Source organism: Ischnura elegans, chromosome 2, assembly GCF_921293095.1.
Source record: "Ischnura elegans chromosome 2, ioIscEleg1.1, whole genome shotgun sequence".
NCBI lineage: Eukaryota > Metazoa > Arthropoda > Insecta > Odonata > Coenagrionidae > Ischnura > Ischnura elegans.
This window is the reverse complement of record NC_060247.1, coordinates 49838024-49858266: the sequence shown is the minus strand read 5'-3', so window position 1 is coordinate 49858266 and position 20243 is coordinate 49838024. Positions and strand designations below refer to the sequence as shown.

At 41.5% G+C, this 20243-nt stretch overlaps 1 protein-coding gene across 1 annotated transcript; it reads left to right on the top strand.

The window, feature by feature from the left end:
- Window positions 1–2259: 2259 nt before the first annotated feature.
- Window positions 2260–19610, top strand: LOC124153712. The gene is made up of 11 exons (XM_046527037.1): window positions 2260–2629; window positions 5412–5743; window positions 7373–7561; window positions 8284–8559; window positions 10065–10568; window positions 11995–12387; window positions 13163–13275; window positions 13887–14117; window positions 15202–15547; window positions 16857–17231; window positions 19157–19610. The coding sequence occupies exons 1-11, from the start codon at window positions 2431–2433 to the stop codon at window positions 19487–19489; spliced, it is 3291 nt and encodes a 1096-aa protein (XP_046382993.1). The 5' UTR covers window positions 2260–2430; the 3' UTR covers window positions 19490–19610.
- The last annotated feature ends 633 nt before the right edge of the window (window positions 19611–20243 follow it).

The window sequence follows — 20243 nt, the reverse complement described above, 5'->3', positions numbered from 1 at the left end:
TATTTTACCTGAAAGGTGCTCATCATATCTGATTTATGGGGAAGAATGGAGTTGCTGCAACTCCTCAATATAAAAATGTTATTGTTTCCCCTTGCCTTCCATATGCCAGTACTGTAACCATTTCATCATTCATCTAGCAGAATGAGCATGCCCTTGCTATGACATGCTTTTACCTCGGAGGAGTGGAATAGTACCTTAAGATGATAAAACTATCCTAGAATTCGACTGCATTGAAAGAGATAAGAAAAGCATAAAATCAGCAAAAAGATGTAATAGTGATAAAATTTAGATGCCCTGCACCAAAATATGGCTAATGTTTGATTATGCTAAGCAATAGCATCCACGCTATTGCATCCTCATTGGCATATTTTGTGGGGGCCTGTATCTTAAAACCTTAAATGTTGTGATGTGTATATTAGTTTTTAATATATTCTTTTGTGGTGTGGGCCCGTTTCAGGGGTGGCCTGGCCAGGTCGGCAATCTCTGAGGGTCCTGAGGTTATAGGGCCCCCACAACACACATGTCTATTGTGAGGCATATATGAAAGGTGCAATAAAAAAACTAATTTCTTGAGCCAAATTTTTTAAGCAATTATAAAATTCTACATTTTCATTATACTTGCTTTAGTTTATTTGCAAACATACACAGTGTAAAAAACTGATATGAAAATAATAAATAAAGGTGACGGAAGGAGATAAATTTCACTAAATAGGTAATAGAAACACAATACATTATTTAATTTCAAAACCTGCAAAATTCTCGCTTTCGTCGTATTTTTTTCTGGCGAAATTACAATATTTAATCAACTTTTATCTAGTTTTTACGAGTCAGAATAGCGTCAAAAAACATTCCCGGGCATACGATTTCCTAAAATTTTCCTGTGGAGGACCCCCGAGTCCCCCATTAATGTGGGCCGCATCATGAGCGCCAGCCTATCCGAGGGCCCCAAATCATCACACACCGCCCGTGGCCAGTTGGCTACATAATTATAGAAAGCATTAAGGGCGGATTAAATTCGTTATTTTTGGGGGGGATTCATCACTTTCCTCGGCGCCTTCGTGGTATCCAAAACCTCTCAGCGATAATGTGTCCGAATCCTATTAATATCAGTGATATGCATAGGCAAGTGGCCCTTAGAAATTCGTCTATTATTTTCAAACGTTTTTAAATGCGGTGACATAAATACTTTCATTAGAGGGCCACCATAACGATAGCTATCTTTTTAATTTTCCAGAAATTGTTGGGGGGAGACTGTGGTGGTCCATGACCAAATTTCCTGGCTGCGCCCATGTGAATGACGACCAAAATACGCCAGTGCATAATTTCTGTTCTGCGTTGCTGTAATGACTCAGAAAATGTGAAAAAGGCATCTATCTAAGGGAAAGGATTTATTGTTTCTCGCAGTCAGTAATTTATTTGCTTGAAAGGTCGAAGTTTATTCATACAGAATGGCGTTTTCCCCTGTCAATAGGAATGAAAACTTATAATTACTCTTTTGCTGCATGATGGAAACTCTAAAAAACGGAATAATATGTATAATACAGAGCTTCAGATCTCTTTTCAAGCTGTTTATCGCTTCATTAAATTTCTGATACGCTTATTTTTTTTCAAGTTTACGGAGGTTTGAATGGACGGTTGCATTAAAAATTGAGAATTCAGCAGCGTAGTGCTTTAAATTTTCCCTTTTATAGGAGTATTAATTATAGGAGTCGATAAGCGGAATAGGTCAAGAGAGTAATTTAAATGCATGTGCTTATTTATTTCGCGAATTTTCGTGGTCTCGTGGTAAACCATAAAATACCGCTAAAAAGTCCAAAAATCTTCAAAATCACCTCACGTAATTAATGGACGCCCTCTTATGTGATACGGTCGTAGGTGTACACTTTGGAGGTGCTACGTAAAACCTCCAAATGACCCACCCTTTCAATCAAGGAGTGTCAGGATGCTTGACGATTTGCATCCTAGTTAGAACATGTGATATTATTTTCCGATGATGGAAGAATGAGTAAGAATTCATGAAAATAATAATCTTTCGACCACTGAATATTTTAAATATTCTGGTTGGTATAGCGGACTAATTATGAGGAAAGAATTTTGTTGGAACGAAAGATTGCCTTATTTCACTAAATTTCTACCGCAATTGTTCCTATGTTACCTTTTCTGCCACATATATAAATTTGCCATATTGAAATTCAGCGATTGCCCGAAGATAATTTGTTAACAGTCGCCTCACAACAATGCGTAAGCGTAAAAGGGCGATGCGCTGTTCGGAGGACGTTTATTTACTTTCCACAGGCACCTATGTTCGCCAATGTTCACGTGTATTGGTGTTTAATCTAAGTACGTCAAAATCATCGGGAACGTGATTTACTGTTGGACGACAATTTACCTCCGACAATATGGATCTTATTTGATTTTTAAAGGCTAACAATGGCTTCTAGCACTAAAAAAAGCAAAGGTGCCTCGGAACGAAAAGGTGGAGCTGAGGCTACAAAACAAGAAAATTTGAAATTTGATCACTTCCCTGCTTGCATACAAGAAGTAACAACCGCTATTGATCTGATATCGTGCAAAGAAGAACCCATCCAGTTAGCTGCACTAACTTCACTTGATAAATTTGCTGCCAAAGGTACGTATTCACTATTTTTGTCGCTATCTTCATCAACCTGGAAATTAGTTGTACTGCTATAGTTTTCATTTTACGTCTATCAATCTCGTATCTCTGCTAGGAGGCTGCGCGCTAGGCTTAGATTGCTTGAACAATTGAGAATAGACATCTTTAAGAGCGACACTGAGAACATAATATTAGAGCCACACTATATTTCCAGGTCCGATAGAAGCGATAAATTAAGAGAGATGTTTTGCTGAACGGATAGATATGGGAATTCGTTTTTTTCCCCGAACCATAAAGGACTTTAATAAACGCTAGTCCCAATTTCGTTAGAGCACTTCATATTTTTAGTTGTAAACGGCTGGTGTCCGAACACCTCCTGCCACACGCCTTTTAGTCGGCTTGCGGGGTATTATGTAGATGTATCTCAATGCAGATTGTTTTTCTATACCCACATTTACTCAGGTGGAATTGCAAGTATAATAAACTGAAAAAATCAAGGATTTTAATGAAAACAATTGGTATTAAAATAGATATCCTCCTAGTCACTTTTTAAACAGAGACCAAATGTGAAAGTGCCTTCTTCTCGAGTAGATTTTTCTTCTTACTTTATTTTTCTTCGTACTTAATTTTTCAGCCTCGGATACCTATGGCACTCTCCATCCATTCCGTATTATTCTACCAAGATTTTTCCCAGCCAAGACCTACAACAGCGCGTTAATATCCACGTGAAGTCCCAGTGGTATTTTTGCCTGTGCGGAGAGATGGATGAAGGAAATGGAGTATTTAGAAATATTTAGGATGAGGGTCGGAAGCATTAGAGATTTCACGAACGACTTATGACATACCCAGTACCCTTGTGGAAGAGATCGCAGTTGGTATAGGAATACAAGGAGTCTTAGGTCAGGTCTAATTGTGAGTTAATGCTTGCGCTTAGGGTTTAATTGGTCTTTCACTCCCTATCAGGAGATAAGATTGTATTTTGATGTTGTGGACACTCAGTGGCGCCGACTCTATGGGGTCCCGAGCCCCCTCAAAAATTCGTTATGGGTGTGAGGAAAAAATGTGCCAGGCTTGTCGATTTTCTCTGGAGTGTCCAGATATCGAGATTCGAGTTATCAGGGCTCTAATGTTGATCATGTGGCTATTCTAAAATGCTTGAAAAACTTAAAATTCAGTACTTATCCCAATAATTATTGGTAGAGTGACAGCAATATTTACTGAGCCAAGTCGATTTTATTATTTCACCTTTCCACAGTAGTTATAAATCGCAGTAATTTAGTGGCCAGGGAAGGTTAGGAAGAGTGGGGTATCAGCAAAGTGCTTGGCCTGGGCGCTGCTTAAACCAGAGCGCAAACACCTCCTTTCTCCACCTCCCCTGGTATTAAATCGGATCCCCTGGTATTAAATGGGGATCGGGTTGTTGTGGCAGCTTGAGCGTTAGCTTCCCACCCCGATGGTTCGGGTTCAAATCCCGGCAGTGGCAAGGAATTTTCAGATACTGCCCATTCCCTGCTCGAGTGCTATGTGGAGGGCATTTCAAGCGCAACACTACGTCCGTCGGATGGGACGATAAGCAGCTTTTGGCGCCTTTCGTTAAGAGCAGGCTAATGCCGACGCCGGGTTTCTCTCCACCCTTCCTTCCATATCATTTCCTCGTGGTGCAAATGACCTATGCTGTCGGTCGCAACCTTCAAATACCATTCCATACCAACTGCTCGGGACTCTTCAGTATCCATTCCTTACCTCTCTCCGCCTTCCTTTCTTTTTACCTTTGCTCCTGCATCCGACATCCTTCATCACTTATTGTTAATCAAACAACTGGAGTATTTGTCTTCCTCTAGGTCTTTTTCCATTGGCATGTCTTCCTAGAACTATTAATAGTATCCTTCATGTCTGTTTAAATTCCCCCTAAGTTGGATTCTTCTATGACGACTTCTGATTGAAATAAATTCCTTCACTCTCAAAGCACTTCATGAAACAAGTGACTTTGTGCGCAGTTGCGCGCACGGTTGCTAAGTTTTATACACCAAGGATGAAGCTCGCCTTGAAAAAAATAGTTGACTTGGCGAGGATTCGAACCTGTACCTCTCAATTGACGGTCAGGCGTGTTAGCCAGTTACACCACCAAGCCATTCTCTTCATCCTTGTTGTATTTTCCTTCAGTTTATACAGTTTTTTCTTTACTTAATATTCTGTCCAATTTTTTAAGCGTACATTAACAACACCATAGCTCCACTCAGGGGCGGAATAAAGTCGTTTTTTAAAGGATTCACAACTTTCTTTGGCGCCTTAGTGGTATGCAATGCCTATCAGCGATTATGCGTCTTCTTGAACAAGTGGCCTATACACTTAGGTGTAAATGAGTGAGACGCAGGTCAATGTTGACAGGGGTTTTCTCATATATAAATAAATAGATGACAAAGTATGTTGAAACGAGTTATATCCAAAGACAGCATACGTAAATCACGTTCCAACCAGAATGGTGCTTTAATCGGGCCAGAGAGGAATGAAGGATAGAATTGTTTAACTTATGTGTTTTGTTTGTGTTTTGCCCAATGCCGAATAGGTTCAACATCCCTTCCAAATACCTATCCTTATTAAAGACAACCACCTCTATTCACAAATAGTGTCTAATTTATGCCTTTTTCTGATAGATTTTTGGGCTGATGAAACAAAAAATTACACCACCTTAATTTATAAATACCACTAGATTTACAATTTTTGCAGGACTCAGGCGTCGGAAGGGGGAGACAGCCGGCACATTTTGTGTAGTGACTTAAATTCTGCCTCATTTCAGCTTTCACTAACGTTGGACGTCTCCTGGAGTACGGTGTGAAGCCGGAACTGCTGTTGTCGATGGCTTTCGAGGAAGGCGTCCTGCCGCCAGAATCTCCTTCCCGCGTCTTCGCGGCGAAGCTGCTGACTCGCTTCGCGAAGATTCCCAAAGTGAGGGACTCGCTGGGCGAGGACGGGATGGAGAAGTGTCTGCAGTGCCTCGAGAGGAACGAGTCCGAAGTGTTAAATGAGTACTCCTCGCACGTCCTCGCTGACCTCACCATCGGGACATCCGTGTCGTACGCTTCAGCACTGCTCAATTCTCCCGTCACCAGGAATATGTTTCCGCTTAAGGTTAGAACTTCCGGATTTCATGGAGATAATGGTTAATCAGTGAATTCCAGGATTAAGTTCTTCGTTCAATCTTTCGCGGGTAGTCGTCATGTTAAAATAAATAAAAAAACTTTTGGGCTGTATCGCCGCGTCGATTTTTGGGTGGCCCCAAAAATGGACGCGGCGACATATCCCAAAAGTTTTTAACATTGAGGATTAAACTTAAAAAAAGGTCTGAGAAACTGAGCCTGAAATGTCCCTAGGATAACTGGGGTTCCGAAAGTCCTCGTAATGTACTGATACAATTGGGTTGCAATGTGTCCGTTCCCTCTGCCTTGAAATCGCTATTCTTTGAAAGAGATCGATTGCTTGATGGGAACTCCATTCTCTCAAAAGATTAAAATAAGAAACCATAGGCGGATTTTGGGAGAAGGGCACAGGAGCACGCGCCCCCTCAGACGCTCAAAAATGGACAAGATTTTTTTTGCGGTGATCATTACGTTCGTTTTGTTTTGTGTAATACGGAGCCTAAATCATTAGTCTTGTGCCCAAGTCAAGAGCACAGATTTGCCATTCATAAGCCATTCGCTAGTCAGAGCTCAAAAAAGTATCGCCAAAGTAATGCTTAATGCTTGCTTACGTAGGTAACCTTTGAGCGACGATACCTAGCTCGACGGATAGAGCCAAGGACTCCATCCGTCGAGCTCTCAAGGGGGGGGGGGGGGGGGGAAGGATGGGATCGGGAAGGTAGGAAACTCTTACCCCATGGCCAAAAGTAAAACCAAGGAGGGCGTGGGAATCTTTCAATAGATAAAAAGGTATAGAGAATTTTGGGGTGGCAACTCCACCAATTGAGTGCGCCGTGTGGCTAATTCAAAGGATTTAACCTACACTTTCAAATTTCGTATCTATCCGAGATATTTGGAAAATTTAGGCGTATCGCGAAAGCTCAGAAAATATCACGTTTGTGATTAAAAAGGATAAAATTAGTAAAAATAAATCGCTATAATCACTAATGTGACTTCAAACCTTACACTTAACGCTTACTAACAAAAATTTGCTCAATATTTTTTTAGATTATCGAAGCCATGAAGTCCAACATTTTGGAAATGAGCAAATGGAATGTGTAAATTGCGATTTATGGCTTGCGATTTGTCTTACAATGTCGCTTGTTTTTTAAAGAGCAAATTCATAGTCCTTACTTGTATATCCTAGCAGGATTACACGATGCGCAGTTTTCTTTTGCACTTTGATCGTATTCACTAGTTGTTGAATGCGGCATTGAATCTTTTTCGTATACTTGCGGGCACAAACTTTTATGGGCGGCTTTGTTCCCAATTCCATAAGTAATTCAAGGCCTCGTTCATACATTATGTATTGATACTCTCGAAATGGAGAATTGAGCTACGGAAAGCATCAGCATTGAATGTGATCACAATTTTGTCTCGGCATTTCTCCATTTCTGAGTTGAGATCAAATACTTTTTGATTGCCAATTTCAGGCTTTGTTGCCTTGAGTTATTGATAATGATGAACATAAACCGGCTATGACGACTGAGGGCCATCTCAAATTTTGAGATCCACCTGGAATGAAATAGTTTCTTTATGCTAATTCGCTATTTGACTGTGATGTGTTCTTTGATAATTTTAGGTCCTCTTCAGTCGCCTTTCGTCATCGAAAGACCCAGACGTCGTCTACAACTGCCTGCGCAACATTTGGCAACTTCTGATTGCAGCATCGGCCGCGCCTGATAGCCGTCATTTCATTGATGTCTTAGATGATATCGAGGCCATGGCATTGCTACCACCACTCTTCAGAAGCAATTACCCTCCCATTCAGGTGAATGAATGAATTTTTCATCTTTAGAGAATATGTATTCAGTAGATACTTTGGTGACTCACTGAAATAAAAAAAATAATATTACGGCTTTATGATTTTCATTAGAAACACCATTCATTTATCAATTGAAACCTCACCGTTTTAGAGTTGATTTTATTTCAATTTTTGTTATTTTGAGCTCAACCTGCCTTACTAGTTGTCAATTTTCATACAAAGACTATGAACGTCATTAGACATGATAGACGATTCTTATTATCATTTTCACTCTAGTGTCTTAAAAAATTTTACGCCACAAAGGCATGTGATAATCTCGTGTTTAGTGTTAAGGTACTTTGCAAGTAATTATTCCTTATACTATCTCTAATTTTACTATTCCTGCTCTGTGACGACCTAGTTTTCGTAATAGATTCATTGCAAAATTCTGTTTTGAAAAGAATTACGGTTATGTCCTCGAACTTTCCGTATGTGATCTAAAAAAAACAACATAATTTAGAGTAACTTTTCACCGCGCTATGTAATTGTGTACTGTAATATTTTAATATGTCTTGTTGCATTATCTCCTAAGTTGCGCAAATGTCTGGTGTCTTGCTCTCACGAGCCAATGCTTTTCCTCAGAAAAATTTGTAAAGAAGTTTTTAAGTTCCATTTTATGATGACATTTCCGCTGGACAGATTGGACGAACTGCAAGCCATACTTATGCATACTTCCCTGTCTATTGCAGACTCTCTCGTTGGCCGTTGCTTACGAGGCAGCTCTCCGGTCCTCCATCGCCCACAACACGCTGTCGTCGTCCTTTCCGGCCCTTCTCGAGCTTCTGGAGACTCCGTCGAACAGCCTTTTGGCTAATGTTGTCCTGGCCTTGATTCGAAGATTGGTCCTCCCCCCTGCTGCTGAATCAGAGGAAAAAAATACAAAGGGGGACGATCATGGCCTCGCTCTTGTGACAATCGATGGCCCTAGACGCTTGATTGAGCTCCAAAAGCTCTTCCAACGGGAGGTAAAAATGGTTTATCGGAGATTTCAATTATTTTACGATTTGAGATGAATCAGACCTTTTCATCGAAGGCGAAAAAATGTGTCGTAAATTAATTCAAAATTATTTATAAGTTTGATGTCTGAGGAGGAAGCAATATTTAATATCAATTCAAAGGAACTAAAATCTCTGATGCTAGGCCGTAGCGAGTGGGTATAGGGGTTCGAACTCCCCTCTCAAAATGCTTGGAGGTACAGTTTTAAGTTTCCCCTTGATCTGAACCCCCGAAAAATGTACCTCTTCCACAGGTGAACCCCTCGTTAAAATTTTCTGGCTACAGAATCGCTCCAATCGTTGGAATACTATGTAATGAATACCATGCGTAATGGAGAAATAGAGATGCTTTTTAAATTCTGTGCAATATATTAACGTGACCGAATTCCGAAATTGGTCTGTTGTAGCATTCCAGGAAAGATGGACATATTTTTTATGGAATCTACTTTGGGTAACCCTCTGGAAAATAATGCGTTTATTCGGTTTGTAAAAAAATGCTATAATCGAAGGCATTTTGATCGACAATGGTGGTCGTCATCAGTGAGAAGATTCAGGAGACGGTGTCGTGCTAAGTACTCCTCTCAAAATACCAAACATTTTCGAAGCCAAGTGTTTCATTGCAAGACCCTGGCCACTAATTATTTCCACTGCGGTATGCGGTTAATTTGGAAAGAGTAGCGCATCTTGGAGAGAGGGAGTTATTTTAGAATTGGGTTATCTTAAGATTGCATTATTTAAAGTTTTCTGGGAGTTTTGAACCCTTCCGCCAACGAATTTTTTTATGTCGGAAGATTACATTCCATTTTGGTATACACACATATTTTTGCCATTACTTCATACATAAGCGGGCCTGATGGAAAATTTAATAAGTATTTATTCTATCGCTAAACCTCTTCCGTAATCATAATCTTATTGAACATCATTTCTTTTAAAGAGGAGGGGTCGCTGGCAAAAAAATGGAAGGGTTTAATTATTAGAGAGGATATATTTGATATTCAAGTAATTCTGTAATGATGTTAAAATAAATTATGTAAAAAATGAGAAAATCACGATTTAAAACATAAATTTCAAAATAAGATATTATTTTTCTTGAAATAAGCAGGAGCTTATGAATAGGAGGGTGATATAAATGGATTTTAAAATTCTTTTACCTTTATTTTTGCTTTAAATTCCAAGGAAGTAACTATAAAAAATTAATACCTTTGCATGCTCTATTTCTATCGGTTTGTACTTGAAGTAATTACATATTATTACATATATAAGTTATTAATCATTATCATTTCGGATTATGTGTACAAGAATGATTGTTTGCCAACGTTTCGCTATAATTCTTATGTCTTCTTCAGGGTTTTAATATGTGCTATGTGCCCTCTTGGATTATTTGTTAAAAGTTTCCATTTCACAATCAGTTATAATTAAATAATTGACCTAAAGAAAAATTAAAAAAATATCGAGTGATATTTATTTTCTGATAGCCGGGCGACGTGCGCTTCTGGTCCATGGCGGCTATCCTAGCCTTGTACACTTCTCCATCTGCGGCTGATATCCTCATCGAGAAGATGGAGCACCACTTAGGGATCCCCGCCCTCATCCAGGACGTGGACAGCAACATCGCGGACGCTGCCGCTTACGCCCTCTACTGCATCCGGGACAAGACCTGCGTCGTCGAGAGCATCTTGCAGTCCTCCGCGCCGAGAGACATGGCTGCCCTGGCCGCTCGCTTGCCCTTCGACGAAGAGGTGCAACCGGAGCATCAGCAGACCTTGGAGGGTTGCGCCGTGGTCGCCGCCCTGCTCAAGGGTCTCGTCCGCGAGAATCTCGATGCCCGCAAGGCCCTCGTAGAGGGGCCCCAGGAGCAGCAGTCGCGGAAAGAGAGCTCGACCGGAAAAGATTCCTCTTCCGGAAGCGTGAAGGTGAACACGCCCACCAAGCCCTCCGCCATCGAAAGTTTAAGAGAAATTCTGGAGAGGGTCGGAAAGGTGAGTTCTAATGGTTTGCCTGAGTAAAGATGTAGCTCTTCCGCGATTTACACCGCGTCTGTCCATATTTTTTCCGAAAAAATACGGACTGACGCGGGGTAAAGCCCGAAAGAGCTTCGTCTTCATTCACATCAACCCGCGGAAGCCTTAATAAGGTGTTTGCCTAAGTCTTTTTTCCATAACAACGATCTATGCCGCGTTATTTGATGAGAAGGAACAGCCCTGTGGAACAGCGCTAACGCTTTGGATTTAATTTATAGGGGATGCTGAATTGTATGATTTGTAAAACCGTATTGATATCAATCACATTTCCCTTCGCTGATTCAGATGTGGCAACTGAAACACTCTGTAATGTATACCGTGCCCAATGGAGGAATTACCATGCTTTTTTAAATCCTGTGAAATATAACGACATGTTGTAGCATTCCAGGAAAGATGTACGTACATATTTTTGATGGAATCTACGTAGATCAACCCTCGGAAAATCATCCATTATTTGTTTGCCATTTTGCGTAGAATGGGGATGAAACGCACATGTTCTGGGAGCCATTGGGATAAAGGTATAATTTTTGTGACATACGTAATATGTTTTCCATTTCGCAGTATGAATCGTCTTTATTACATTTCATTGGAGTAATCATTTTTAATGTGAACTTTGGAAAACAGCAGTCTTAAGTGGTGCGGTACATTCATGAATTCCTTGTTACGAACGGAAACCCCTGAAATCATAGGGATGTCCACACGGTAACTATCTCTGATGGTATAGTTTTTGCATGAAACGGGTTATTTTATTCCATTTGCGGTGATTGTCCGAAGAGAGGCAAATCCGGAATGACGTACAGATTTTCCTAACTTCAATATACCCTTCTTCCGAATGTTTAAATATTACCGACACTGATTTTTTAATCGACTAGGCAATCATATACGTGGAGGAGAATATATGTTAACCTACCGTGGGCTAGACTAAGAGTGAAAGTATTTTAGTCTGGTCTTGAGAAAAAATATATTTTTCCTACATTAATTGTTACTCTGCTTGTCCTCTCTACAGACATTTTCACTTAGCCCAATAATTAGCTGAGCTTTATTATTCCGTTGACGATAATTTATTGCAATAAAAGAGTGCATGAATTACATTTTTACCTAAAACTATGTTTGTAATTGCAAGAAGTTCATATCTGTATCCAACCTCAAAACTGTGTTAATATTTTTCCAAGAATATTTGTGCACTTTTTACGAAACAACTTACTCTAGGGAATCAAATCGAAACTAGAAGTTTGAACATGGTGGAAGGGCTCCATATTAGCAATATCAACGCTCAGTCAAGAAGTGTTATCATTGTTAGTTACCCTAAGGAAAATTTAAACTTTTTTCTTACTATTGGGGCTGTAAATACTAATATAAATATTATTCTTCCACGTTCTCACAGCTCCCTGACGACTGCATCACAGCTGTGCTTTCCATTATTTCGACGGTAGCTTTCACCGAGGACCTGCGCTCCGCTGTGTCGCGCAACAAGGGGCTGGTAAAGGCTGTCATCAATTGCCTCGAACCCCCTCCGTACGTCCCGCCAAACCCTTCGGAGGTCGAGCTCCCGGGTACGTGGCCTGCGACAACAGCGGCCCTCGGGGAAATGATAGACTCGAGGTTGAGGAAGGATAGGATGTGGCTGCCGGAAAACCCAGCCCCCGCATTGTGCAGCCCACTTCCCGAGGTCAAGGAGTCCGCCATCTCGACTCTCGGAATATTGATGCTGGATAATGTGGCAGCGGAAATATTTATTGCGAATCAAGGGCCAACCAAAATACGGAAAATCCTTGAGGTGAGTAACGAATATCAAGAGTAGCATGCATGGGCGAAGTTTTGGGGGCAGGGTCCATGGGGAGCCTGGCTCCCCCAAATTAAATGGTAATTTGTAAAATAGTACGAAACCTGCACGTTGAAGTACAATGAAAACAAGAAGTTTACCGAAAATTTAAATTAATTTTAGTCTTAGCGAAAGTTTAAATAAACTTCATTTTTTCCGAGGCTAATTTAAACAAATTATCCAGGAATACTTAGGGGCTATGGAATACCTCCGTTTCACTGGAGGTTGTTCCATACCCCTAAGACGCCGGAAGACTTGCTGCTCCCCTTCTCAAATATAAAACTCTAAACATCGCCCATGGTAGCATGTGACTTTGTCGTTGAATTCCATAAATGCGCAAGTGTCGTAGCGAAGCGGCGTGAGGAGGGTGGAAGGCGGTCGGTCTGCCCCGGAATCATTTTAAAGGGGGCTGAGCTGTTTTCAGGTAGGATTATGGGGCAGAGTTTTCCCTGGCAGTTCATACCTATACTTCAGATACACGGGAATCATTCCGATGGTTTTCACTGCGAGTGGTTGATCCCAAGTGGTTGGCAACGCGATCAGAAATGGTGCATTTGAAATTTTAATTCCGATACCAATATTCACTCTCGAAATGAGTCGTTAAATGAAACATTTCAAATGTTCTAATTTCGTTCGCATTGCCAACCACTCGAAATCAACCTCTCGTTTTGGCAAAACTCCCTTTTGCTCATGCAAAACATAATGGCTCATCATTTCAATATTTTTACAGAATGAGGACAGAAGGTTCGGCAGAAATTCCCTCTTGGAGGCAGCGCTGGCGTTTATCATTCAGTGCCCTTCAAACGTTGCCAATGATTTTGTGGCTAATGGAACACTTGCATGGTAAGCTATCATGATAAATAATCTGCTGAAGCCAGTTTGATTCCTGTCAACATGACCGACTTACCTATAAATATTTTAAATTGGTAAGTGGTCCGCTAATAGAATTCGGATGGAACTATTATTTGGGTAATAAAATACTGAGGACTGTTATGACGGTTTAATAAATATAAGAAGTACTACCCTTAAATTTGAATTTGAAGCCAGTTTGATTCCTGTCAACATGACCGACTTCTCTATAAATATTTTAAATTGGTAAGTAGTCTGAATTCAAATTTAAGGGTAGTACTTCTTATATTTATTAAACCGTCATAACAGTCCTCAGTATTTTATTACCCTAATAATAGTTCCATTCGAATTCTATTAGCTGAGGAATAAAATTTTCAAATGTCCGTAATTTTTCTTGTATTTAAATCAAGCGCAATCCTCAAGGTGCGCAATTTCTTGGCCTAACTCCAGGAGCGGGTACCACCATTCCATTGTTTTACGTATCCCGTTCGCTTGAGAAAGTTCACTTATTTTCTGGGTTCATATCCATGTGAGACAATTTGTCTATAACTATGCGGTTCAGTTCCTTCTTCACCCTCTTATATGACACCACACCGTCCTTATAGGATGCTGACGGAGGCGGCTCTGTCGCGGCACATCCCGTTCACGGCGCCGTGGCATGACTGCATCGCCTCCCTGCTGCGCTCCAACCCCTCGGCTAAGTTCCAGGTGACTGGCAGACTCAACCCCGAGGACTCCACCGGCGACCTCTTCTACGTGGTGTGCCCCGCGCCGGGCAAATACGAGGCCACGCCCACCATCACCGAGCTCATGGAGGCGCCTCCCGTACCTCACAGGCACGTCCTTGCAAATTATGCTACTTATTGCTCTTACATTTCATGGATAATGGGTGTTGAGCTGTCGCGGTGAATGGACTCAAGTAGTCGATAGCTCTTTCCGCACAAGTCGTAAAAGCGCTATAGTATAGTTGAATGGGGTTTTTGGGGTATTTTTGAGTCAGTAAGAAAATTGTCATTTAATTATTCTACCGTTTAAGGAAATTTTACTTGGAGAGTTTTGATAGTTGGCTCAAACCTGTTCAGAAAGGACCTCCATCTTCAATTATTAGTAAGGTCTACTCCCTTTCATTCTGTCGATAAATCCTATTCAGTTCCTTCCCCTCTTTTGCTTACCAAAAATTTACCTCCTTTTTGCACGGAATTTAAAATTCCATTCCTGTTCAGCACTCTCTCCAACCAAACCTTCTGTCTCCTCCCCATCTTATCTAGATGTTTCCTCCTCTCGATCAGCATGTCTCCCACTTCGTCGTTCGTTCTCCTTTCCGTCCGCTACACTTTCTCCATTCTTCTTCACACCCTCATCTCGAATGCCTCCCGTGTCTTCTCCCCCTCCTTCCTTGGTGCCCAATTGTTCGCGTTTCCGCACCCTAAAGCGCCATACCTCAGATTGGACTCTTCACTAGCCTTTTCTTTGAACTCTTACATAGCGATCCTCTCATTGACCATCCCGCCTCCCCTTGCTTACAGCCTTGCTGTGAAGCGTGGCCGTACCCAGTGGGGGCGGGAGGGGGTATCTGCCACCCCCCCAGAAGCGAAAATAAATTTAGTGCAAAACGAAAATTTTGTTCAAATTTTATTTTGAAGAAAAATGTTACATTATTGCGAGAATGGAACTAAAATACAAATCATTATTTTTTTAAGAAAAAAATTTATAAACTAATAAAGCGCTGTGATGATTTTCTTAAACCTTTTCTCTGCTAAAATGTTACAACTTGAACGACCACGGTTTCCTCACCCCCAGTTTTGATCCTGGGTGGGCCCATGCTGTAAAGTGTATTAATTGTACGTCAAGGAATTCCATTAAAATGCTATTAAAGGCTATTCCTCAGAGTTAGGCCTGACCCATCAATTCCACTCACAGACACGTGTTCACGGCGTCGTTCCAAACATTCGCAACGCCAAGGCTCAGGGTAGCGATGTCCAGTGCGGCAGGCTCCTCACCTAGGAGGAAGAGTCGCATGAGCCGAGAGTCCAGGAACCTCAGTCAAGTGAGCCAGTCGACGGAGCAGGCGTCCTTGCTGCAGCTGTTCCTGGAGCCGGACGAGCATCTGATGGAGATGGAAGCGACGCTCAGGGCGGAGTTGCAGCATCCCGCAGTGAGCATGCGGACCATGATAGACGCCATCGCAAAAGTCGTGTGGGAAGAGATGGCGGGGCCAGTTAAAGATGGGACGTTCAAAAAGGAACGACATTTGGAGGAACTGAAGGTAAGAGACATAAGCATTTTTCACTCAATGGTATTTGGAGGAGGCGACCGACAGCTGAGGTCATTTGCGCCATGAGGGAAGTATATGGAAGGAAGGGTGGAGAGAAACCCGGCGTCGGCATTAGCCTGCTCTAAACACAAGGCGCCAAGGGGACTACGGTTTAACGTCCCATCCGACGGACGGAGAGTTGCGCTTGAAATATTCTCCACACAGCATTCAAGCAGGGATAGGACAGTCTTTGGAGATTCTCTGCCACCGCCGTGATTTTAACCCGAGCCCATGCGCTGGGAAGCCTATACTCTAGCCACCACAACAACCCGACCCCCATTTAATACCAGGGTATCCGATTTAATTCCAGGGGAGGTGGAGAAAGGCGGTGTCAGTGATCTGGTTTAAGCAGCGCCCAGGCCCAGCACTTTGCTGATATATCCCACTCTTCCTCACCTTACATGGCCACTAAATTTCTGTGATTTATAATTACACTGTGGAAAGGTAAAAGACGGATATGGACGCTTCGGTAGCTGTTGGGCGCAATGCATCTAAAGATGTCTCTCAGAACGTAAGAACGTGTATGCAAGGAGAATGAGATAGCATGATAAAGGAGTAAAAAGAAAGTGGTAGATACATATTAAAAAACCTGAAAATTTTGAACATTTAAAAACTTGAATTTGTGATAAACTTTGGTAATTTGTTTAACTTTTGTTGAAAAACATATTAATTATCTCTCTCAATGCAAGAATTTATTTTTTTGTGCATTTTTTATTTTATTTCAAAGAAAGAGAACCACATACATTATACAGTAGCCATTTTATAGTGGCCACGTTACAATACATACGTCATAGGACAAGTAAACAATTTAACAAGCGGAAACAAGAAATTATTTAAAAAAAGACAACACGAATCTTCAGGAACAAGCTACTTCGGTGACAGATAGGATAGGGAAAGGGTTATGAAGGATTTCAATGGAATTGAAAAGGGGTCAATGAAAGGAGGGAGTGAGATCAAATAAGTCATGGCATGCATTTTTATCTACCTTATTTCAGCCTGAATCACACCATCATTTTCTTCGTCCCTCAGAATGATAGGTCCAGCGATAATATTTCAGGGATTTCAAGGGAAAATCGAGCTTTTCATTTCGATTAAAGATCGATTTCTCGAAAAATCGATTTTGACCAACATTTTTCCCTTGCTAATCCCACGGGTCCCAGACAACCTCGAAAAGAGGATCAGTAAACGCCGCCGTGTTACCATCCAGTTTTGAACCATCACTCATCGCTCGATTTCTCCCACTATTTATTTGACCGCGCAGGTTGAATTTGGCCACGGTGACGTCATTCCCCTTGGAATGGTCCGCATGGGCGGGTACACGGAGAGGGCCATCCTGTTCAAGGTGCTGGCGGATCGGTTGGGTCTGCCGGTGGCCCTCGTGAGGGGCGCGTACGGCCGCTGCTGGATCGAGGTGGCGCTCGTCGAGGTGGCCGAGAAGGAGGTGGAGCCGTGCGAAGTGGTGCTGCCCGAGGAACCGGAAGTCACGGCGTCGACCCCGGAGGAGAAGCAGGAAGAGCCGGAGAGGAGGAAGACGCGCAGGAGCTCCAGGGCCAGGGAACCAATGTCGGGGAAGGGGTCCGCGAGCAGGGAGAGGAAGAAAGCGACACAGGAAAAGAAGGATTTGGAGACGCAGGAGGTAGGTGTTGAGCTATATTCATTTTGGTGAATTGTAAAGAGGATCCAAAAACACTGTGCCACCATTTAGTTTTCATATGTATGGGTGAGAAGCCAAGGGGTACAAGTGATTTCTTTTTTCTAAACAAAGTTAGGTACAGAAATTAGGTGAAGAAAACAAACGAGATTGATTAGATATTTGGTAGAGCATTTGATTTTCCACTCGATATCAGCAGAGAACTGAGACTCACTCGTATCGCTTGGCGACCAAGTTTTGTTGTATTTCTTCTAACAATTAACTTTACCTAACTCTGTAGAGAAAAAAATCTCTTGTACCCGTTGGCTTCTCACCTCCTCACATAATATACTACTTTCCCCTTGGTTTCTTCCGCCATTAATTGACCGCAGACGTTTTTTATCTATACCAATTTAATATCGTTGGAATAAGATTTTTTTAAATTATAAATTTTATATCTACCTGTGTCGTGGCTAGCAATATGCCTTGGGGCGAATAGGGGACCTTGGGGGCCTCCTCAGTAAATGGGGGGTCTGGGTCTGAAAATTTTTGAAAAATGACATGCCTGGAAATATATTTTACATCATTTTGGCACTTAGCAGTATTTGTATTTATTATACGTCAAAAATAGACAATAGTTTCAAATATTTTCTTTATTTCTTTGAGAATTTGGGGGGGAATCTATCCCCCTATAGTTAAGCCACTGATATCCACTGTAAATTGCCAAATAAAACTCCTTCGCTAAAAATAAACAAAATCGCATCATCATACATCAACCATGCATCGCTGGAACTCGCTCGCCCCCGATATCCTAGCGAATACTAATTTGGCTCTTCGATCGTGCACGGACACTGAAACGAACGTTCATTCAATTGGATCAAGATCCTTATCGGATTTAGTAAGGTGTTTTTCAATAATTATTTATTTGCTAACTTCTTCTAAGACAAAAAAATATATTATTTCAACGTCACTGCATTAACTTTTAAAATGTTATATATTAACTTTGAACAAAAATATCTGATTATACGATACTAATATTAACTTTACTACTTTCCGCTTGATATCTTCCACCATTAGTTGACCTTAGGTCTAAGTTAAATTAACTTTAAAAGCTAATTTAGTAATGTCGAAATAAGATTTTTTTAGCAATCAATTTTACATCCACTTTAATCTGTCAAATTCAAATCCTATTGTAAAAAAATTGCTTGAGACCTTGCGCATCCCCGCCTCATTCGGCATGTGACGTTAGTGGTCCGGGTGACCTTCCAAACGATTCGCCATGAATATTTTTTATATTAGGGCCAATACTTAGCCCCAGAAACGTAGTATAAAATAACAATGTCACTCGTTGAAAATCTCAGAAAATTAATAATGGCTACTCATCTAGTTTCGTGATGAATTCACCCTTATATTAACAGGTATGATTTAAAGACCCCAAAGGTTTTAAAGTACAGATGTTTTTATTTAAATTAACGTAAATAAATGTTTTGCTTAAAATTGTTGCCTCAAATTACCGTATCAAACAGATTCACGTAGGATGTGTTGTAAAAAGAGGGATATATTCTACTGGAGATAGGGGCATTATCTCTAAAATATTTGAATTTTGCGTTATCTTCAGCATTAATATGTACGAATTGGGCGAAAATTCCTCCACATGTTATCCGACGTATCTTATCGGATCTGGTCGTTTGATGATTTTTCCCGGCTCATGATGCTGAACTCCACGGGTTCCGACGTTTCGACGCCTAGCATCTTCCTTAGGTAAATAGTATAGCGACGCACTGAGGACGATGCCAGACTCAGTAGTCGAAACGGAGGCAGCCGCCGTCTCACTCAACCGGTGTAGAACCCATGAAGACTTCATCACTCCCTGCTTGTCCCTTGAGTCGCGAGAGAAGTTTATTATTTGAACATGAAAGTTATTTCCACAGGACTCTCCACTTCTACCAGCCGAGAATATACCGCAGGAATTGCTGCATGTTCCAACTTGGGTAGTGAAACCAAACCATGTGGTCGATCTTTTGAGCTCCGAAACACGCCTCCTTCCGATCGGATCTTACGATGCCGATGTGTACTGCGGATACTCCACTTATGAACCTCTGTGTGAGTTTATACCGGATCGGAATGTGGCTTCTGATTCCTCGGAAAAGAATGCAGACTGGATGGATTTAGAGGAAAGGTTAGAGTTTTGCATGACCATCTCGCCCGTCGAGAAGGATGTGAGATCGTCGCAGGTAATTGAGAGCGCAAAGAGTGTATTATAATCTCGGATTAATCTTCCTTTGTCCACAATAATGAACTCAAGCTGTAAAGAATGAGCAAACATTGCCGTTTCCTGTGGATAATCGGCTAATAACTCATAATGAAATAAAATTTCAGTCATGAGATTTAGAAAAAGCTTATTTTTCCTCTCTCATTCTGTAATTATTTTTCCAGTATTATTTGTAAATATTCCTGGAGATGTGTAATATTTCTAAACCTGCCGCGTGAACGGCGGTGAAATATACAACAATTGCCATGAGAAAAAATTCCCCTGGACCGGGAATCGAACCACGGACCTTTGGCTTTCTGGGGTACCGCACAGACCACTACGCTATCCAGGTTCTGAAATTCGCATTGTAATTATACAAATATTCATGTTACTAGATGTTAGGCCCTCGCGGTCCATCAAGGATGGCAACGCGAGGGAGAAATTTTTTCTCATGGCAATTGTTGTATATTTCACCGCCCTTCACGCGGCAGGTTTAGAAATATTACACATACCGCTTTGCGCGGCTTTAGCGCAGGCATGAGGCTTTCAACCGGTTGTGGCTTCTTGGAAGTCCTTTCTCCCTCGCGTTGCAATTCTTGATGGACCGCGAGGGCCTAACACCTAGTACCATCAGTCTCTGTATAATTGCCATATGAGTTAAAGAACCTGGATAGCGTAGTGGTTTGCGCAGTGGCCCGGAAAGCCAAAGGTCCGTGGTTCGATTCCCGTTCCAGGGGAATTTTTTCTTATGGCAATTGTTGTATATT